The sequence below is a fragment of the Eptatretus burgeri genome, chromosome 5 (assembly GCF_056783735.1).
Source record: "Eptatretus burgeri isolate ZD-2024b chromosome 5, Ebu_testis_v1, whole genome shotgun sequence".
Classification (NCBI taxonomy): domain Eukaryota; kingdom Metazoa; phylum Chordata; class Myxini; order Myxiniformes; family Myxinidae; genus Eptatretus; species Eptatretus burgeri.
Window position 1 is genome coordinate 49,765,040 of NC_140965.1, and position 23,509 is coordinate 49,788,548.

General features: G+C 42.4%; 1 protein-coding gene across 1 annotated transcript; it reads left to right on the forward strand.

Moving 5' to 3' along the window:
• The first annotated feature begins 574 nt into the window (after positions 1-574).
• On the forward strand, positions 575-23,071 carry LOC147026407 (insulin-like growth factor). The gene is made up of 3 exons (XM_085881819.1): positions 575-831; positions 15,860-16,007; positions 19,236-23,071. The coding sequence occupies exons 1-3, from the start codon at positions 793-795 to the stop codon at positions 19,463-19,465; spliced, it is 417 nt and encodes a 138-aa protein (XP_085737945.1). The 5' UTR covers positions 575-792; the 3' UTR covers positions 19,466-23,071.
• The last annotated feature ends 438 nt before the right edge of the window (positions 23,072-23,509 follow it).

Sequence of the window (23,509 nt, forward strand, 5' to 3'; positions counted from 1 at the left end):
CCAACTCACCACTACCTCCACCCTTCCACAATTCCCACCCCCACCATGATCCCCACCTCACCACGACCTCCACCCTTCCACCATTCCCACTCCTCCATGATCCCCAACTCACCACTACCTCCACCATTCCCAGCCCTCCATGATCCCCAACTCACCACTACCTCCACCATTCCCACTCCTCCATGATCCCCAACTCACCACTACCTCCACCATTCCCAGCCCTCCATGATCCCCAACTCACCACTACCTCCACCCTTCCACCATTCCCACCCCTCCATGATCCCCAACTCACCACTACCTCCACCCTTCCACCATTCCCACCCCTTCATGATCCCCAACTCACCACTACCTCCACCATTCCCACCCCTCCATGATCCCCAACTCACCACTACCTCCACCCTCCCACAATTCCCACCCCCTCCATGATCCCCAACTCACCACGACCTCCACCCTTCCACCATTCCCACCCTCCATGATCCCCAACTCACCACGACCTCCACCCTTCCACCATTCCCACCCTCCATGATCCCAACTCACCACGACCTCCACCATTCCCACCCCTCCAGGATTATCACCCCCCCTCCACCCACGATTTCCACCCCTCCACCATCCCGACCCCTCCCCGACCTTTTATTTCTGCAGAATTGCACTCAAAAGAACGTCGCGACCATCCCAGTGCGCTTGCGCGTCAAGCCTATTAAAAGTTTGGGGTCGCAAGGCTCTGGCGCAGAGGGTTCGAAGCACCACGATCCACGGAACCCTCAGCCCTGCTCGGCCCTCGTCTCGGTCACTATGGAGGGTCTGAGCGGCCGCTTCGTGGCCCGCACTCAGGTAACCGGCTTTCTTGTCCTGTTCGCGGGTTTTCCGTGCAGAGCCTGAGACGTTTGGTTCCCATCACAAGATCCATCGGAGTCCCGGTGTTGCGCGAAAACATTTTGAATACATGTGAACCCGTGAAAGTGGTTAAATGCGGTTAAACCACAACCGCCGGAGGATTTAATTTGAGAGCTTCCAAAGGTGTGTGTATGTGTGTTTGTGTGTGTGTGTGTGTGTGTGTGTGTGTGTGTGTGTGTGTGTGTGTGTGTGTGTGTGTGTGTGTGTGTGTGCATGTATGTGTGTGTGTTTGTGTGTGTGTGTGTGTGTGTGTGTGTGTTTGTTTGTGTGTTTGTGTGTGTTTGTGTGTGTGTGTGTGTATGTGTGTGTGTGTGTGTGTGTGTGTGTGTGTGTGTGTGTGTGTGTGTGTGTGTGTGTGTGCATGTATGTGTGTGTGTTTGTGTGTGTGTGTGTGTGTGTGTGTGTGTTTGTTTGTGTGTTTGTGTGTGTGTGTGTATGTGTATGTGTGTGTGTTTGTGTGTTTATGTGTATGTATGTGTGTGTATGTGTGTGTATGTGTGTGTATGTGTGTGTGTTTGTGTGTTTATGTGTATGTATGTATGTGTATGTATGTGTGTATGTGTGTATGTATGTGTGTGTGTTTGTTTGTGTGTGTATGTATGTGTGTATGTGTGTGTATATGTGTGTGTGTGTGTATGTATGTGTGTATGTATGTGTATGTATGTGTATGTGTATGTATGTGTGTGTTTGTTTGTTTGTGTGTGTATGTGTGTATGTATGTGTATGTGTGTATGTATGTGTATGTGTGTGTGTGTGTGTGTATGTGTGTGTGTGTGTGTGTTTGTTTGTGTGTTTGTGTGTGTGTGTGTTTGTGTGTGTGTGTGTATGTGTATGTGTGTGTGTGTTTGTGTATGTATGTGTGTGTGTGTGTGTGTGTGTGTATGTATGTGTGTATGTATGTGTATGTATGTGTATGTGTATGTATGTGAGTGTTTGTTTGTTTGTGTGTGTATGTGTGTATGTATGTGTATGTGTGTGTGTATGTGTGTGTGTGTGTGTGTGTGTATGTGTGTGTGTGTGTGTGTGTGTGTGTGTGTGTGTGTGTGTGTGTGTGTGTATGTGTGTGTGTGTGTTCCTCCAGCGATGATGTCTCTCAATGTCATGGTCCACGACATGCGTGGTCCTTGGACCCCGTTCGGTCTCCATGAGGAGGTTTTCGTGCTGAAGATGATAATATCACGAAACACTGAATCCATGATCGGGATCCATGATGAGGCGGAAAATGTTCTTCATTTTCTGTTTATTTTATTACGTGCTGTGTGTTCGTAGGATCGGTGCTGTGCGTTCGGGACACCGTGGTACAAAATTAACTGAGACTTGGGTCAAGCTATGAGGAAACGCCATTTAATCTCAACCTATGTCTTCTCAATGTTACAGTTACATTTTATATCCCACCACATGAGAGTGGCATGTATGGTGGAGACTCAATCTTACCTGGTACACTTGGTGAGAGGTATGTTGGAGACTCAATCTTACCTGGTACACTTCGTGAGAGGTATGGTGGAGACTCAATCTTACCTGGTACACTTGGTGAGAGGTATGGTGGAGTCTCAATCTTACCTGGTACACTTCGTGAGAGGTATGGTGGAGACTCAATCTTACCTGGTACACTTGGTGAGAGGTATGGTGGAAACTCAATCTAACCTGGTATGCTTGGTGAGAGGTATGGTGGAGACTCACTATTACCTGGTACACTTGGTGAGAGGTATGGTGGAGACTCAATCTTACCTGGTACACTTGGTGAGAGGTATGTTGGAGACTCAATCTTACCTGGTACACTTGGTGAGAGGTATGTTGGAGACTCAATCTTACCTGGTACACTTGGTGAGAGGTGTGGTGGAGTCTCAATCTTACCTGGTACACTTGGTGAGAGGTATGGTGGAGTCTCAATCTTACCTGGTACACTTCGTGAGAGGTATGGTGGAGACTCAATCTTACCTGGTACACTTGGTGAGAGGTATGGTGGAAACTCAATCTAACCTGGTATGCTTGGTGAGAGGTATGGTGGAGACTCACTATTACCTGGTACACTTGGTGAGAGGTATGGTGGAGACTCAATCCTACCTGGTACACTTGGTGAGAGGTATGGTGGAGACTCAATCTTACCTGGTACACTTGGTGAGAGGTATGTTGGAGACTCAATCTTACCTGGTACACTTGGTGAGAGGTATGGTGGAGACTCAATCTAACCTGGTATGCTTGGTGAGAGGTATGGTGGAGACTCACTATTGCCTGGTACACTTGGTGAGAGGTATGGTGGAGTCTCACTCTTACCTGGTACACTTGATGAGAGGTATGGTGGAGACTCAATTTCACCGGGTACGCTTAGTGAGAGGTATGGAGGAGACTCAATGTTACCTGGGAAGTATAGTCAGATTATAGTGAGGAGACTCAATCTTACCTGGTACATCTTATCAGATATAGTAAGAAGACTCAATCTTACCTGGTATGTATAGTCAGATATAGTGATGAGAATCTTACCTGGTACACCTGGAATGTATCATTGGATGTCATGATGAGACTTGATCTTACCTGGTATGCATAGTCGGATGTAATGTGGAGACTCAATCATATCTGGTACACCAGATATGTCTCGTTGGATGTCGTGAGGAGACTCAATTTTACCTGGTATGCATGGTCGGATGAAATGCGGAGACAAGATCTTACCTGGAACGTATCATTGGATGTAGTGAGGATACTCAATCTCATAGTTACTGACATTGAGGAAAAATAAACAAAGCAAAAAAGTGGTAGGATGCCAAGGATCCATGGTGTTGGGGGAGGGGGGGTATCTGGGGGTGCTCAACTTCCCGGAGTGGGAAATTTTGTGATTTGATCCTTAAATTTGTACATTCTAGGACACTCTTTTATACAAAATTAAAGCAGAATAATCATGTTCTCCTGATGAATTGACACCCGAAGCCCGAGAGAAACCTCATCAGAGCATGAAAATCGATCAAAAACTTCAATAAGATATCTTATTTGGTGAAAGTGGTATTATTCGCTATTGTTGGGCAATATAATCTGTAGGCTGTTCAGGTAAGAAAAAAGTGGTCGAGTTGGTGACAACACGATCTTATCTGGTGTGTATAGTCGGATTTCACGAGGAGACTCAATCGTATCTGGTACGTACACCTGGGTACGTACCGTTGTATGTAGACAGCAGACTCAATCTCACCTTGTACGTTCAGTCATATATAGTAGGGAGACACAATTTTACCAGGTACGTGTGGTCAGATGTAGTTAAGACGTCCTTCATCAATTAAAGGTTTATTGTCGGAGGTTCCGAGCAAACAGGTCCTCCATGAGTGCAAATCCAAGAGTTTCCTTCTGTATCCATCCTGTCCATCCTACGCATCGTCTCCTGCCCCTCATTCCTCCGCACACCCATTGTTTGTCCAAGTCTGCCTCTATCTTGGCCTTCAACTCTGCTGTTGGTGTTTCCGCCCTCTCTCAACTCTTCCTTTTGTCCTGCTGTGTCCTAATCCGTTTAGTGTACCAATTCTAGCTGTTCCACAAGCCTCGACTATGTATACAAAAATAATAATAATTTTAAAAATCTCGTTTTAAGTCGTTTCCATTCCTGTTTGTTACCCACAGTAGGATATCTGCAACCTTCTTGATCAAATAACGACATTGGCCTTGAATAGAGATTTTCCCAAAATTACTCAAAAAAAATTCCAGCTCCGCTTGCTTACGCTCTCTCGTATCATTGTTGTGCAACATTAAATAATGTTTTAATCGCCTTGAAGACATTTGAAAAATATTTCATTTTGGGAACACCAAATATATATATATATATATATATATATATATATATATATATATATATATATATATATATGTCATTTGTGTGATGTGTGTATCACATATTGATGATTGTACCCCTACCCTCACTGCAAAAGCCTTACATACAACAATCAGCGTATCTAATGAGCACCAGTGAAGACCTGACCATGCATCATCACATTCCCTTCCTCATGTTCGGTTCGCTGTGCATTGACTTGTTTGAATTCCAATCTGAACACCAGGATTGTGATGCTCGGAACGCACGTTCAAGTCTTGTATACCTTATGTGTTTGTCCGTTGTCTGTTAATGCCCTTGTAATTCATTTCAACTAACAGTGACGATCCGTCAATTCGCTGAAGGGTTTAATCAAAATACAGCATGTTGTACTTCACAAACATATTGCTTGTCTAATCTATCTGAGTCTCAATGAGGACATACAATGAAGTGTAATAAACGAAAAAAGGATCTTGTATAACACGTAGTTGTTGTTGCTGCAGTCGTAGTGGCTATGGTAGTTGTAGTTTATGTGCTCCTTCCGTGTACATATATATATATATATATTTTTTTTTTATTGCTTCAAGAAGTATTATTGTAGATAATTTTGTGTTATCCTTCCGTGTCCGTTATGCTTTATTCTAAATTATTGCAAATGTATCATGGACTGGTGAAGGCATGCTACTGCTACCGTACCCTTGCAACTGCTACATTAAATCTCATTATCCCGCTTATTCCTCTTCCGTTCCCGCAAAGACGGGCTTTTAAAACAGGCATTTTTCAATGATTAAACTCGAATGTAAGACCTGTCGTTTCGCTAACGGGAATACCAATCTTTGCATAATTGGAAGAAGAAAAAAAAAACGGTTGTTGTTAATGGGAAAATTAAATTAGGCGGTCTGTAGATACCGGTCTAGCTATACACTCAGGGAGCGAGGAGGGGGAGAGTGTTAATGGCATATTCATCGTCAACCACTGAATTATTGGTAATAGCAAAAGTCCATTAATAATTCAGTGGTTGACATTCATCACAGCCTTTTTAGATGCTGAATTATGAATAATATAGAACAACACACAAAGAGGAAGATGAAATATTTTTTTTAATTTTCCCCCTCATCCTCTCTAGTGGGGCAATTTAGCATAACAATTGTGCATTTTGTGAGGAAAGCACCAAATTTGGCACACGAGTAGCCTATCATATTATGAACAGATTTGGATATTGGGCCATCTCAAAATTTTTGATGGCAGTGGAAAATGGCTGCCACAGCCATCAGCGGCTGAATTTGAGATGGCCCAATATCCAAATCTGTTCATAATATGATAGGCTACTAGTGTGCCACATTTGGTGCTTTCCTCACAAAATGCACAATTGTTATGCTATATTTAGCTAAGTTGCCCCACTACTCTTCCTTCTTTTGATCAAACCGTCTGGGGTACGTATTAGGCGCGGACCATGCTCGGAAAGAAACACTCCTTATACGTGTATGTGCAGCACGTTATATGCTGCGTGTACGTATATGCGTGTATATGTGTATATCTGCGTGTATTGCTATGCTATGCTGTAAAGGACAATTGGTGACAGGTGCATGCATGCAGGCAGGCACACCGGGACTGAGCTCCTTTTATATCATAGATGGAAACTAATTTTTGTTTCACGTAAAGCGATTATTTGCTCTCCAACCAAGTCAATCGATTGTTAACTTTCTAATTCTAAATGAACCATTTTTTATTATTGTATGACAGTAGGGACCCTTTAGAATAAAGTGTGACAGACGGACGGACGCACACACAGACGGCACTATATGATAGAGATTTACTTGGAGACAATTGGGGTGCTCTTCCCACCCTAAATCCCTGGGACTGAAATTGTTTTACCTCCTAAAACATCCCCGTGCACCTTCCAAGTACAACTACCAGTTTTTAACTCATTCCATTCAGCGGGTCAGGAGTGCATACAAGTAAAACAAACACGCAAACAGTATGATATTTAGTATCAGCAGAAACACCCGCTCCCAATGGGATCTGCCAGGGCAGGGAGTCATGTGAATGTGCAAATCGAAAGAGTTGAGTTACATTTGTATTCAATGCCCTTTTCGCCTTAATTATACATTTTCACACTCGCTTAGTCTATGATGCTTAAAGTTGAAACTCTGTTATTATCCTTTTTATTATTACTATTTTTATTGTTAATACAACTATTAATACTTCCAATATCGAAGATTCGCAAGTACAGTACATATATTATTTGGTCTGGTCTGTTATTCTGTCTGTCTGTTTGTTTGTCTGTTTGTCAATCGCCTACAGGTCGCATTTTTAGATCCTCGTGGAGGATCTCTAAGTCTTACTCACGTTGTTGTTTTTGTGGACTTTTTTGTTTCACAGCCTACAGTTTTCATCGAAACTTCCTGAAACTTGGCATATATATGTAAAAATACCCTGCGCAGACAGTAACCATCTCCGATTTTGAAAATTCCTCCTGGAAAAAAAGTTATGACGTCAAAATATCTCCGCTAATGGAAATCGCCTAAAAAAATTATCTCCGAAACTAGGCAAGCTTTTTGAATTCTGTTTGCGGGAATTGAACAGGGCATTAGCACAGATGAATTACCGCACATATGATACATCACTATGACGTCATATCAATTTTTATGACGTCATTCCTGTTTTTTGACATTTTTTGTTTCACAACCCAGAGTTTTCATCGGATCTTCGTGAAACTTGCCATGTATATGCAGAAAGCCCACGCGCAGGCAGTAACCATCTCCGATTTTGGAAATTCTTCCCAGAAAAAAATGTTGACGTCATAATATCGCTGCTAATGGCAATCGCCTATACCAATATCTCCAAAACTGGGCAAGCTGTTTGAATTTTGTTTGCTGGAATCAAGCCGGGCATTAGCACAGATAATTTATGGCAAACCTGATACATCACAATGACGTCACATTCGTTTTTATGACGTCATCATTAAGAGGATGAGGATCTCAGCTCATTCGAGCTTGTTAATCCTATCTTCACAAAACTTAACCACCTGGTGGAGGTGGTCATAATCGAGAAAGCTATTGTTTTTGAGGTCAATAGATCAAAAGGTTAAGGTCACATAAATTGTCAATTTATATCCGATTAACTTGATATCTATATATACAGTACCGGCCTACTGTATATTAAAAAAAATGAAAAACACGGTTGGACGGTGAATCCTCATCAAGGTGAAGCCTACAACAATTTACATGAGTATGACTATTAATTACATACTGTTTAAAAGTGAGTTGGACCAGGAGTACGTCTGTTAATTACGTATTATTGGACCGTGACTACATCGATTAATTAGGGCCTATTGGAACGTGCCTTTTAGACATTTAGATCGTTATGCCTTTTAGACCGTTTAAACCACTCTCGACCCTTTAAAGACCCTTCATATCCCCTCAGACCCTTCAGACTTTCACACCGTTTCGATATTTACACTACTTTGACCCTTTAGAGTTTAGACCTTTGAAGACCCTTTTGATCCCTTAGACTTGAAGACCTTTATACTCTTTAGACCACTTTGACCCCTTTACCCTGAGACCTTTAGACCCTATTTAGACACTTTAGACTCCTTAGATCTTTTCGACCCTAACTACTATTGGAAAATACCCTTTAGATCTTTAAACCCCTTTCGACCTCTTAAACCTTTTTACCCCTGAATATGAATCCCTTTTTGATTTCTATATACCCTTCATTGACACACCTTAGACACATTAGACTCTTTAGACCCATTACACCCCTTTAGACACACAGCACACAAACATATATTGAGTCTTCTTGCAAAACACAGACGATACTTTTTTCAGCAAGTAATGCACAATCTCCACCCACCCAGAAGGCTGGGTACTCTTCCAGGTAGAAGAGAATTTGCATATTGAGTCACTAAATTGGTTCACCAATCAAAACCGAGAAGCATATTGTTTTTGAGGTCAAAAACTCAAAATGTCAAAGGGCAAGGTCACATAAAATCATCAGTTTTGATCCGATAGACTTGAAATTTGAACAAGGTTTGCATATTGTGTTACTGAAGCCGATTGTTTAAGGTCAAAGCTCAAGGTAATACAAAATCATCAATTTTCATCATATTAAGTTAAAATTTGAACAGGATTTGCAAAGTGAGTCATAGAATTGGTTCAACAAAATCAGAATGCCCGATATAGCCATTTTGACACGTCACTGATTCACATGATGACAATTTCACCCCATTATAATCAAATGGGACTTTTTGAGAATTTATTATTACCATACCTCAATTTGGTAATATTACCATATTGTCAGGTCAGGCCAGATCAGATCTGTGACTTGCTACAGGTATCATGTAAACCTGAAACTAACCTGTTCCATCGTCAGGTTGACAGCGACTAAACCGTCTCCCACACCAGGTTTCCTGGCGAGGAGGATGTTTCGATATGGACACCCAGCAGGATTAAAAACAAAACCTGTCAAAGGGCGGAGGAGCTCCTTGTGAGCTAAGGGCCATCCATATCTCGTGCCCAACTGTGTCTGTGGACGTCCTCCTGCAGTTGGGTTACTTCTTATTAGGAGGTCGGTGGCAGGATTTGCACTCCGGCCACCGTAAAACCCTTCATTCCGCAAAACACTGGTGGTGTGGCAAAGGAGATTGATCATGTGCTCATTGATGGTCACTGGAGGATGATCAAGAACTGCAGGGTCTACCAGAGTGCTCAGATCCTCAATAATGACCACCAGATTGTTGTCTCTTAACTCTTAAGTTGCACCTTAAATCCAGGAGAATGGTACCATCCCAGCCTTGGCTGGATGTTGGCAAGCTCAAGGATGAGAGGGTAGCTGAGGAGTTTGTGAACAGGATGATGGAGATTTGGGGGATCTGCGTGCTTTGGGAGATCCTGAAGAGTTGTGGAGTGCCTTCAAGATGTTGCCGGTGGATGTCCTGGGACTCATCATCGGGCGAAGACGAATTTTGTCTCTCAAGGGATACTGGATACCATTGACCAGAGTCACAGGAGCAGGATGAATGGCAGAGCTGAGCTGTTCAGGGAGCTGAGGCGAAAAACTGTACGTGCGCAAAGGGTGGACAAGGAGGCCTATGTGCAAGGAACCTGTGAGGGGGTAGAGCATCACCTGTGGTCGAGTGATTCAAGTCCTGCTTACTGGTGAATTTGTGCATTGCGTTCGTCCAAGCCCGTCCCTCGGTGTACTGCAGTTAGAGCAGAAGGTGGTGGGCTCTTGACAGAGGAGTCCGAAGTGAAGGACTGCTGGGCTGGTTACTTTGAGCAGTTGTACCAGGATGATTCACCAGCTGTTGAGTTGGACAATCCCTGTTGCTGACCCTCCAATCAACTGTGGTCCACCTTCATTTGTGGAAACACAGGCTGCGGTGAACCGGTTGAAACGGGGTAAAGCTCCAGGGATCTGTGGCATCCATGCCGAACTTCTCAAGGCTGGTGGAAATGCTGCACTCGTGTCGTTGCATGCAGTTCTGTGCTCTGCCTGGAACACAGGCATCATTCCAACTGACTGGAAGAGGGGCCTTGTTGTCCCTCTCCAGAAAGGGAAGGGTGATCACCAAGACTGCAACAACTACCGAGGGGTGACGCTACTCCCAGTGTTGGGCAAGGTCTTTGCTCGGATAATTCCTGATAGGGTTCGCCACCATCTACTTGAGCACCAGCGTCCAGAGCAGTCAGGCTTTACACCAAAGAGGTCAACGATTGACCGTATCCTTGCTGTTTGGGTCCTCACCAACCACAGACGAGAGTTTTGGCAGGGGCTGCTTGCAGTTTGTGTTGATCTCTGTGACACGTTTGATGCAGTGAATCGTGATGCCCTCTGAAGGATTATTGGTCTTTGTGGGGGGCCACTAAAACTGATTGATCTGATGTCTGAACTATACTCTGGTACTGAGAGTGCTGTGAGATGTGGTGGTACCATCTCTGGCTTATTTCCAGTTGTTAATGGAGTTCGTCAGGGGTGTGTACTTGCCCCCACACTTTTCAGCCCTTGTATGGACTGGATTCTGGGGAGGATGTCACAGAGATCAAGCTGCGGTGCATCATTTGGGAATGTCAAGATCTCTGACCTTGATTTCACAGTTGATGCAGTCATCTTTGCGGAGACTTTAGAAATCCTTCTGGAGGCCTTCGAGGTGTGGAATCAGGAGTCGGAGCTGCTGGGATTACGGGTTTCCTAGGTCAAAACAAAGATCCAGGCTTTCAATGACATCTTGGATACTGCTGTCCTGTCTGTGCCTGTTTGTGGTGAGGATGTTGAGGTCGTGGAGAGATTCACTTACCTTGGCAGTGATATTTATGTCTCTGCTGGCTGTGAGGAAGAGGTCAATAGACATCTGGGTCAGGCTTGGGGAGTCATGGATACACTGAGTAATGGGGTGTGGCGCTGTCGGTACCTGTGCGGAAGGATGAAAGTCCGAGTCTTCAGGTCCTTGGTGCTTCCAGTCTTGCTCTATGGATGCAAGACGGACTCTGTCCAGGGATCTGAGATGGAGACTTAATTCCTTTGCTACCAGGTCTCTTCGGAGAATCCTTGGCTATCGCTGGTCGGACTTTGTGTCCAACGAGCGGTTGCTGAGAGAGACTCAAATGAGATTTGTTACCTGAATAGTCCGTGAGCGTCAGCTGTGGCTGTGTGGACATGTGGCTCGTTTTCCTGACGCTGATCCTGCTCAGCAGATTCTCTCAGCGAGGGAGTCTCGTGAGTGGAGGACGTCAATGGGCCGACCACGGGCCTTGTGGTTGCAGCAGGTTGATCAGCATCTCAAGTAGATGGGGATGGGCCAGGCATCTGCCTGGGGGATGGCCAGAGTACTGGAGGCCCCTGGAGTACCGGCGGAAAGTGGATGCAGCGACGAGCTGCTCTGGCACATGCTCCCATACCTGACCTGACCTGATACCTCAATAATCTTTCAAGATATCAAATTGAAACTTAAGCAGCTCATTTGTATGGATGTGTGCTATATGTGAGTAAAATCTGGTCAACATTAGTCAAAGGTCAAGGTCAAAGCCATCTGAAACATGTACAACACCTATTAGGCCACATTTAGAAAATGTATCAAACAAATTTGTTTTGCATAACACTCAATAAAGTAAAATACTTGATAGATCAAATTTTTGAAATTACCAAATTGTTGTTTCCATGGAAACTATTGCTTATTTTGGATTTTGCAAGTATCATGCAATGCACGACATCTTTCGTGTTAATATTGTTATTTTGTAATCACGATCATATTATTATTCTATCATTATCATTATGCCATTATCATCGGACATAATTGATCAATTTGTGGTTATAATGAATTTTACATCCAGTATGGGTGTGGACCAGCAACTCTTAGCCGATACAATGACCAAGTATAAATTTACATGTAAGCGTCCAATGTTCTCCAAACTTCCCTCAGGGAGTATTAAACAATGCTAGCGACCATTATGAATAGCATTATGAGTTGAGTGAAGGTCACAATGAGGCCGTAAGTGTGTCCGGGCCATATCGCACATCACATTTGAAGACATGGCTGGGAGAAATCAGATATGAGACCCCAATACATATGTTATAAACAGTCCATACACAGTCCACATATCATCTGGTGGTTAGAAAATTTGGACAAGCAATATGATACATCATTCATGCGTAAAGATAACATTTAAGCACCTTTATTAGCCCAAGATCATTGCAGCCTACCTTGAGACCGAGCAAGTCGAGATGGCTCAAATTGGACACGATAAGCATTGAATGCTTGAACGACGGCGGGTTTCCTGTAATAGTGTTAAATAACAGTAGCGACTGTTTTAAAAGGTAATTATACGTTGGGCAGAACTGACTGAATAGTTTGTGATTTTAATAATTTTTACTTCTGGTAGGACGGTGTTCCCCACGAAACGCCATGATAAGCTATTTATACACATTAACATGAAGTTTGTCCAAAGTGAAGGAAAGTCCATCAGGTGACCTCCTAGTCCCCCTGGCAAGTTTGGTTGAGATTGGATAAGTAATGACTGAATGCATCATGGCCAGAAAGACAGCCAGAGACCAAATTGTGTATTTTAGTATGATAATTCCCCCACTTTCTATAATGTGTCTGGTTTTCATGCAGAGAATTGGGGTATTTTATTATGACTTGTAATACCACCTCACACTGGGAGTGGTGCTATATGATAGACAATTGCAGTGGACCCCCACCCTGAATCCCTGGAGGCTATTAATTTTTTCTTTTTTTTAAATCTAAAACCCTTAGGGTAACCCCTCGAGTACAACCACCAGTTTTCAACTTATTCAATCCCACATAGAGGTCAACCAAACATACAAACAAACATACAAACAAACATTTAGTCATTTCTCAAAATATAGATAGTGTGATGAATCCAATATTTTTATACAAATGCACAACCATATTGATGTTCAGGTTTAATTTTTGCTTTTTAATGCATTCAGGGATCCGGCCAAGCTGCATCTACATCAACAATTCGCTATCTTGGTTCTAATCTCCATCATTATAAACCTGTATGTACTCGTACATCAGGATTTCACTGGATCTATATCATTATCAAAACTGCATGTACATCAGGATTTCACGATATCCACATCATGGAGGTGTATCTCTATCAGGAATTCACTATGTTTACATCATCATGAATCTGTATGTGCATTAGGAATTTGATATATCTACATCATGAAGCTGTATGTACATCAGAAAGGTTTCAAGGGGCTTCAGAACCCTCACTCAGAACTCTTCCCCACTTATATAAATACCCCCAAGTCAGAAATCTTCTCCACTCAGAAATCCTTCCAATCATTTTAGCAGCTCACTCTGGAAGCTACTGTATACTCAGATGGAAGCTACACATGACAAGACCATAACAGGAGCGACACATTACAGACAAACACCAATCTCCCACACTCGGAATTCTCTCTCTCAGAAATCTCTTCCACACTCAAAATCCCTCCTACACTCGGAACTCTCTCGTGCACTCAGAACCGTCTCACACGCTCAACTTTCTCCCACTTGAAATCTCTTCATTTTAGTGAATGTTCTATCAAATATTCCAAACACTCTTTCTTTCACAAACACTTCACTCAAGTGCCGTTTTGAAACCCGAACAAACATGTCTTCATTTCTCCCAAGGAATCTTTATTCCTTGATGTACGATGTTCATATTTTTGTTGGAAGTTTGTTCCATCACGACGTCCGCGTTCATTGGTTGACGTGGTTTTGTTTTACGTCTCCATTAAAGCCAACCAATATAGTCGGATGTCGTGAGGTTCAGGATGGAAATTATTTAACTTTTTTTGTTCCTATCATTCTGGATGGTGCAGGTTGGAAATGCTTCAGAAATCGTTATTTATTTTCATTTATTGTGTATCACTGTAGTTGTATTCGCTCCATTACCAGGAGGTTTGCTCGGTGTGCGTGGTGTGCAGGAGGGCGTGGGGGTTGGGAGAGGGTTAAGGGGACAGTGTATGTTTGAAACACAATCTTTCGTTAGTGAAGTCATTTTTTCATCGTCTTTTGGTTTTTATGTTAGCATCAGAGCCATAGTGCTGTACACGTCTGCCAAGCGGAGATAAAGAACATATGAAGAATATGCTGGAAACAATATAGAATCATTGAAGTGAAACAAACACATTTGTCTTGCTTGCACTGACGAGCCATTGAGTGCGATACAAATATTGTAAAAGCAATTAAAAAATAAACAAGAGCAAGTGTATTTTAATGAAAGATAAAGAGCACAAACCACTGTTGTAATTTTGATTTTATTGTTTTGTTTTGTTTTTTCCAAATAGAGAGGATGAAATCATACAAAAATAGTTTTGAGGGTGAAAATCTGCGAGTTGTTTTTTTTTGGGGGGGGGGCACATTCCGCATGTCCATTCCTTTTGAACAATCACATCTTACGGTATCTCTACAACTGTCACATTTAATTCAGCCATTATTTTTATTATTTTGTCTTTTTACTCCGAGAAGATGGTGTATCCCCAAATAAGGAGTTGTGCTGTGCAGACTAATCTGGGGTGGGGGAAGGAGGGGTTGAGTTGATGAATTAAAATATCTTAAAAATGAAGATAGTAGACAAGGAAAGTTGGGGAGGATTGGGAAGAGAAGGAAAGGGACATTCAAACTGGACATCAATTTTCAATAGGTCAGAAATAACATTACAATCCGACCCACTAAAGCTTGTCCTTCTCTTTCAGTTGAAGGTGAGTTTTGTACCTGGTCGCTGAACGTCCCTGACATGTCTTTTTTGTTCCACGGCTTCTTTCCGTGACTTCCTTGATTTACATGCACGTGATAATGCAACAGTCATGTTTATTGTTGCTGAAAATAAACATATTACAGACAGGTTGAAAAGCTACTCCTCAAAAAAAGATATTTCAACAAAACTGCCAATTTGCTGGCACAGGACTCGATGGTGTGTCCACCTTGAGTCTGGGGGTTCGGTGTTTCAATTCCGACCCTGGTTGAGTCATACCAGAGACATGAAAACCAATACTTGTTTGTTTCCTCGTTTGATGCTCAGCATTCAGAGGTTAGAACATTGAACATGGACAAACCCCATCAGTAGGAGGAAATTTCTCCTTCATTGTCCCACTGAGCGCAGAAAGAAAAATCAACGTCATAAGTATAGCTTTGCCAGTGTCCCGGGAAATAACATCACTTCCTCAAACTCATCGGCTTTTTGAAGTCATCTAGTGTGTGTGTGTGTGTGTGTGTGTGTGTGTGTGTGTGTGTGTGTGTGTGTGTGTGTGTGTGTGTGTGTGTGTGTTGGTTGTCATCTCCATATGTGGGTTTCAGAAGGTGGAATGGAGCCCTCACAGGTCTCAAAGTATCCACCTTCGTGTGTGTGTCTGTGTCCCATATAATATTTGAGTGATCCCATATCAATAAGTGTGTATATAATCAGTATTTAGAAGTTAGAACATGATGTGTGTGTGTGTGTGTGTGTGTGTGTGTGTGTGTGTGTGTGTGTGTGTGTGTGTGTGTGTGTGTGTGTGTGTGTGTGTGTGTGTGTGTGTGTGTGTGTGTGTGTGTGTGTGTGTGTGTGTGTGTGATTTGTTTTGTAGCTCCATGAGCCTAAGACCCTGTAGCATGAACATTTTCTGGGAAATAAAAAGCATCCTATGTATGATATGAAAAAGGTGTGTTATGTATGTATGTACCTGCAGGGCGAGTCACAGCAATGGTACATGTTCACCCTCACTCTGCTACTGCTTCTTGCTCTACTCACAAGGTGCACACTCTCCGAGACACTTTGTGGTTCTGAACTTGTGGACACACTGCAGTTTGTTTGTGATGACCGTGGATTCTTCTTTGGTATGTTGTACAACATTGTATCGAAAGTATTTTTAATGACACAATCTGTGCATCGATCCGATGCCACCGATGCAAAGTGGGGAAATAATAAAACAATATGTGAGATTATATCAATGGGTGTTGTGGAAGATTTTATCTACATCTTGTGCACTGGAAACAGAAATTGAAGGCTGTTGAATTGTAATGTAATTATCATCAGTGGACAAAATCATGGCCAATATGGAATAATAATCTCCACTTGACTAAAGTTCAGAACACACTTGCACTTAGCAAAAATTACAGCACATGTTCCGCACTATCATAATCATTAGATTGCATCGTAAGCATCTGGAAGTGAGCAAGGAAATTAGATACTATGTGAACACCGGTGGTGTGATATTATCAAAGGGAACGGTTATAGTCAAAGCAACATGGAGTACATCGAGTGCGGTACCACACTTGCTTTGAAGGGAAAGGGGAACTCAGAATTTTTATAAAGAACGTCCCAAGAAACATTGGGTGTGTGGGATCACAGCTCAGAGAGAAATTGTATAATCATTGGCAGAATATAGAAAGAGCGGACTTTGGACCAAAGTCGTGGTGTTAACCGTGGCAGCACATCCTGAGGACAAGTGACGAGGCTGGGTAAGGCATCTGTGGGAAATGTTTGGATTTCAGAAGCATTGGGCGAGAAGCCTTCACTGCCGACTGAAGTTGATTTCTCTGTTTGAAGCAGCAGTTAACAGAAACAAAGTGAAAATTTTGATGAAAATTATGGTGTCAGAAAACACAAGCATCCACAATGCAATTGGAGAGGGATTGTTTTACCGTGACGGTCTAGAAGCTCCGAAGTGTACCAAGGTGGCTGCTGTGAGAGTGAAACACCTGGAAAGGGGGACCAACAGGAAGAACTGCGAGCTCTGAACCCGATGCATTGGGCAACTGGTGGGAAATTTGGTCGATGGCTGGGGATGAAGCCCTGGACCATTCGGTGGAAATTTTTGCGTCGCATTATATGATTGCTGTGCACACTTATTTGTGCTCCAGTTGGTTGCACCAGACTTAATTGTTGCTTGCTAAGGACCTCACTAGTTCACTTGAATGTTGATTCAAAATCATAATTTACAAGTTTAAACATCATAAATGTTTCGTAGTTCACATGTCTAATGTTGGTATCTGTTCATTGGTGCTCATAATCATTTTAAAATAATAATTGTTTTATCTGCTGTTCAGGAATGTAACTTTATCCGCTGAAAAAACAGGGCACATTTCTTCCCTTTCAACTCTCCCACAAATCTTAACTGCAAAAACCATTTCACAAACTTGAATACCGTAATCATTCCTGTATAAGCCGCACTCTTCCCTCAGAAATATCTCATCAAAATTTGGGGTCCGTATTATCCACAATAACTAATGTGAAAGCTCCATCACCGTAAGCTAATGACTTGCTAAAAACTTGAGAGTTACTAACAAGCTCTTACAGTGCCAGGGGCGGACTGAGTATATAAACCGGCCCTGGTCAGCGCCCAGGACCGGCCCACTCACAGGCTGCAGAGCCGTGGCAGGCCCGGCCTGAAACTACGAATACTGAACGAGTGAAGCTACTGGCGTGGTGTGTTGGGAGCGGAGATTTTTGAAGCAAAATGCACGATTCTGGACAATTTCTGACCCATAACTTTCATTTCAACACAGACCAATTTTGCCACCAAAGCAGTTATTAAAGAAATAGCATTACAATCTGTGATTTTGTCAGGGTCTGAGGAGAGGGAAGAGGCTGCTGCCTGTCTGTCAGAAAGATGAGAGATGTCACGACAGAGAGTGGAGTCATCAGCAAAGAGATAAAGAGGAGTTTCCAGAGAGTTAGTGAGATCATTGATGAAGATTAAGAATAAGATGGGGCCGAGAACACTGCCTTGGAATACTCCAGCCTTGAGAGAGAGAATAGATGAAAGGGTTCTGTTGAGAGTCATTCGTTTACTATGAGAGTGGAGGAAGTCAGTAATCCAAGAGTGGAGTTTGCCTTGGATTCCATAGGTATACAGTTTGGAGAGCAGGGCAGGATGGCAGACTGTATCAAAAGCTTGAGATATATCCAGAGAAACAGCCCTGATCTCACATCTGATATTGATGGCCTCCATCCATTGTTGGGAGAGTTGAAGCAGCTTGTCCAAGGTTGAGTGACCAGGTCTGAATCCAAATTGATTATCTGAGATGAGGCTGTTGGAGAAATGGAATTATTTTATGTCAACTGTGATGATGGATTCCATGACCTTGCTGATGATTGGAAGGAAGCTAATTGGGCTGTAGTTAAGGAGATCCGGTTTTGCACCTTTTTAAAGTAATGGTGTGATGTTGGCTGATCTCCAATTTCCCAAATGGATATAGGAGACCAATCTTGAAGTGTAAAATAAACAAAAAAAAAAAAACCGCTTGAGTGCAAATGTAGAAGCTGGTCACACTTTATGGCCCGCAAATACACGGGGTCTGCAAATAGTGGGACCGCGAATGTCGGGGTCCGACAGTACTTAATTTAAATAAAGGTTCAAAGGGGTGGTGTATAAGGGTGCTGTTCAGGACTGCTTAAAATACCATTAAACTTTCAGATTTTTTTTCATTAAATGATCGTTACAATCAATATTATATTAAAATTGAAGCAACTGCATGGGGTATCGTGTTCGATGAACCCTCGAGTTCATCATGTTGTGTTTAATATAAGTTAGAAGTCATCCGTTATGCTGAATTAAACACCATCTAAATGGTTCTCTCCATAGATAGGCAAAAAACTACTTTTGAGTTCACTAAGTTTCCAGTCCTGAGCTGGAGTTCATTTTTTCAGTTCATTTTTGGGTTGTGGGTTATACATATAAACTGCTATTTTCCTGAGCATTTTATCTGAAAAGTGCCCTGCGGATTATACATGAGTGATTACTGATTACGGTACTTCTTTCAAACTTCTTATTGGAGATTGAGAGATGAAGCAGCTACGAGTGAGTATTTTGTTCCAATAAAATCCTCACTCGGTATATAAGGCTGAGCCCCCATTCTGTTTGCATGAAGTTTCATGGGTATGATGTTACAAGTCAAAGTCACAACATATCCGTGAGAACCGCTCTCATTATATCGCTAATTCACGATTGAAAGATGAGCACTTGTATGTTTTCGTTTGATAGATCTCATCGTGTAGTTGCGTTAATTTTTACTGTGGTAGATTACTTTTTCTGACTCTCCATCTTCACCTTAAACCCGCAGTGCCACAACACGTGCCTCCAAGGAGGGGAGCACATCGTAGGTCACGAGCTCGGAAGGGTATTGTGGAAGAATGCTGCTTCAAAGGATGCTCACTACGCCTGCTAGAAATGTACTGTGCTCGACCTTCAAAAGCGGAGCGTGACGTGGCAAGACCGAGGCAGAGACCCCACCGGGCAAGTCAGCACTCAAGGCGTGGATCACAGTCCAGAGGGCGTGGAAGGAGCCGGTAGATGGACGTTGAAAGAAACAGTTAGAGTGGGTGCTAGCGCAAGTTTGAAACGACAGTCTTCTCGGCTGTATCTGACGCTTCATCGGCGGAGACACAGGACGTGAAGCTTTTGCAGCGGAAAATGCCCTTATCTAACGGAAGGGTGATACATCTGGCGGAAAGGCGACGAGCTTCTCGAATTTATGTGTCGATTTTATTTGCTTTGCATACCAGTGCAAAGTGGGAGAAAAGATGATTTTGCACATCAGTCGCAATAATTGCTGTATATTGTTTTCCTTTAAGAGTTTTGGTGAAGAATGTAAGGGAAGATTTTTGAAGAGAAGGAAATGGCATTTGAGCTGCAATTTGGGGACCCAATGGGCAATTCTTTGTGAGAAAGCTATTTTTTCTCGGGAGTGCCATGTGTTCAGTTATTTTGATAACCTAATTGTTTCTAGCACAGGGTAACGTCGTTTTTGCACAAAGGCGTCTTGACTTTCTCTGTGGAAGTCAAAATATATTCCATTAGCCTGTCTTTGGATATGGTGGGGTACAAGAAAACCATTATGCTTGACATCGTAAAACAATTTTTTTCTTCTTCTTTTACGAAGGATGCGATGAGGTCATTCTACTTATTTTCCTGCTTGTTCTGTCGAGAACAATGAATGAAACGTAAGGAAAAAAAAATTTGGACAGTCTATCTGGCCTTGACCTGGTTTTTCACACCATTGTGGTCCAGTTAGAAGATACAGCCTGTTCTTGTGAGCCACGACTCACCTGCGTGGCATAAAGGATTGTTACTTTAAGCCATCTTTCAGTGGTTCTCGCACGAGTGCATTGTTACCGGATATAAAGGCCACAGGAAGCAGGCCTTCCATCAAGACATTCGCTAGGTGTGAAAATAATGTCATGTTGGCCATATTCAATCAAAGCATTACTTGGACAAAAACCATCACACAAATGGAGGAGACGCCGGTATGTACAATTCATGGTGAGGAAACACCAGCACACTGATAAACGATGACAACAACCCACTTTCTAATGGAAGTCAATCGGCGTGCACGTTTCTTTTTAGTGTTGTTTTTTTTTTCTTGCCTTTGAGTTTAAATCCCCCTTTCGATCTTTCTTATGAGCCGACTTGTTTTATTATTCCAAAACGCTGGGTGATCAAAATGACACAGGAACGAGATGCTCACAATAATCCAAGACGGGCAACTTTTACACACACATACATACATACATACATACATCCATACATACATACATACATACATACATACATACATACATACATACACACTTCTTCACTTCAATGCACTTGCTCCATTTGTCTTTATAACTGTTTATGGATGGATTAATAATGTATTCAGATTGTTCCTTCAGTAATATTTCAGTTGCTTCAGTCAGTTTGTCATTGGCAGTCAATCAGCCATGCAGGTGGGATTTCAAATGGTGAAACAGATAATTGTCACTGTGAGCCAGGTTTAGGCTATATGGGGGTTGGGGGGGAGGGATGGGTGTGATGCAGCTGTTGAGGAGATTGCTGATCCAGCTACTCGAAGCCACCGTCAAAAATTGCAGTTGGAGAAACATGGGCCTTGTGCACAGGCTCATTGTCGTAAAAGATGAGCACACTTTAATTCAACATCCCTCGACTTGTGTCCTTGATGGTGTGCCACAACTTTTGCTGAAGGCTGGTGTAATATTCCACTGTGATTGTAGCTTTTTAGGTGTCTAGTCATGTAGCAAGATTCCCTTGGCATCACAGCAAATTGAGGTCGACAAGATCTTGCCTGCCGAGAGATGGGTCAAGGGTGTGATTGTTTTTTTGGGTGGAGATGATCACTTGTGCTTCCATTTCCTGGGTTCCAATTTGGTTTCAGGATCACAGTAGTGAGGGTAGACTTATTCTCCGGTTACCAGACGAGCGACAAATTGGCTGGATCTGCATTGCAAAATTTGACAAGCTCGTGGCATGGTGCCGGCCAGAGCGACCGATCATGAGTGCTGAGGTTTGTGGGAGACCCATCTCACTGAAACCACAGACCCATTGGGTCGACCACCCATTTGGAGTCTGACCAAATGCAGAATATGAGGGCACACCTTCACCACACATGGGCACCAGGAGTTAGTAGATTTCTTTGGAGCAGCACATTCTTTGCATAAAATATGTGATAACACCTCAATGCTCTATTTCATTAAGACCCATCATTTTGTGATGTCACTTATCGACAAAGATTTTACTTTGAAAAAAAAAATCATTGAGAGATTAATCAAACGAATGCCACATAACAAGCGTTCATGTAAGTTTTAGAACGATTAAAAATGTGCGGCTCTACCTTGGGTGGAAACGAATATCCCATTCCGAACACTTTTTGATTGCCCCTTGACCCGGCACACGTGATTTAAGGTTAAGGTTTGTTGCATTTTTTGCTGAAATTCTCCTTTCCTGGCCCTTTTTACTAAAGATAATTTTGATTACTTTACCAACTATCACCTGAAACCCAGGTTTTCTTTGTGCACCAGTCCATCTTTCCTCGAGGTTTCTCCCAGAAAGTCAGTAAAACATCCACCCCCTCTAGAACTTACACGTTTCGTCACTTTGAGAATGCTCAAGAATCGCTTGTGTTCTACGTCCAGTTACGGTCCCTCGATTTCCTCATAAGAGGTGTTTTATTATTTGTTATTGTTTCGCAATGCCTGCGGACCTTGCACTAGACTGGAGACACTGTCCACATTTAAATTGCATCCTTTATTGCTGCAATTTAAAATATATTTTTGCTATTTGTCGCAGGACTTTTGTAAGTAATCGAATCGGCTGCCAAGTGGGCACAAGCACATGCTGAATAAGGCACTATTCATTAAAGATAATAAAGACATATATACACATGTGTGTGTACCTTTATAGCGATATGTTGAAGTGGTGCTATGTTTGTTTTATCATATGCATTTTATTAAGATATTATTGTATCAGACAAGGCAGAGGGATGGAACTGAAGCTAGTGGAGAGGAGGTAATGGCAACTGTATGCCAGTATGGCTGTTACTCTACCTGCACTAGCGTCTCGTGGTGCTAGTAGAAAGAGCTTGAAACACCTGGTCCATGAAGGCACCGGGTGGATTCTACAGCAGTTTGCAATTGTTTAGTTGAGAGAGTGTTGTGACAGTTTGCGTACATAGCAGAGAAATTGCTACTGTCGTTTTGAAATTTTACACTTGAGGCACGTCGTTGCTTTATCACTTAAATGTCCACCAGGTTCCTGGCACTATGATGAAAATGATTTCTTCTTATCACACCTTGCTGCGGGTTAACCTGTCATTCATGGTCGTCTTATCAGTGACCTGGCTGGACTTGCCACTGTTGTGCGAATGTTTTACACACATGTGAAGTCCATTTTAAGGTCGTGCAGTGTCATTGCTTTGATTTCCATCTCCGACACTCACTCGGGTGCTGTGCTATAAACACTGAAATGTTTTAATTTCAGTTTCTCACCTTCTTTCTTGTACCTCGTTTTTCCCTTTTTACGTTTTGTGATGTATTGCATTTCCCAAAAGATTTGACGCGATGGAAGGTTACGTGGGTAGTAGAAAGCAAGTATTCTTTTGAAAAATAAAAGTTCGCAATGGTACCTTGTGCTTCTGTGTTTTCCATAAAGCTGGAGTATTAAAAACTTTTAAACAGGATATTACCTTTTTGGTTGACGCCATTCAATCAAAGCTCATGGAAGCCACCAATGGATGGTGTAAAATATAGTAACAGATAAAAAAAAAAATAGATTTAGAAAATCGAATCAATCTGCAAAACTTAAAGAACGGCATGGAGCTTATCTTACTGACAAACATGCTGTACCAAAAAGATCAATACCTTGGTTCCAAACATGCTGTACCATGTGAGCTGCACTGCTATTAATAGTAATCATCGTAATATTAATAGTAGAATAGCAGCAACAGCAGGGTTGGTACACCCAGCGTTATGTCGGCTTGAAGTGTCAATTAATGGTCGTAGTGACGACTTTAAAAAAGAAAATAAAGCAAAGCAGAATACAATCATTCATTAAATTTAATAC

What these genes read in the sequence shown, in the direction of transcription:
- LOC147026407 (XM_085881819.1), top strand. Translation starts at nt 793, where the DNA reads ATGGAGGGTCTGAGCGGCCGCTTCGTGGCCCGCACTCAG. An exon ending in GCTTCGTGGCCCGCACTCAG is followed by an intron (nt 832 to 15,859) that starts GTAACCGGCTTT and finishes ATGTACCTGCAG; the next exon opens with GGCGAGTCACAGCAATGGTA. An exon ending in TGACCGTGGATTCTTCTTTG is followed by an intron (nt 16,008 to 19,235) that starts GTATGTTGTACA and finishes TTAAACCCGCAG; the next exon opens with TGCCACAACACGTGCCTCCA.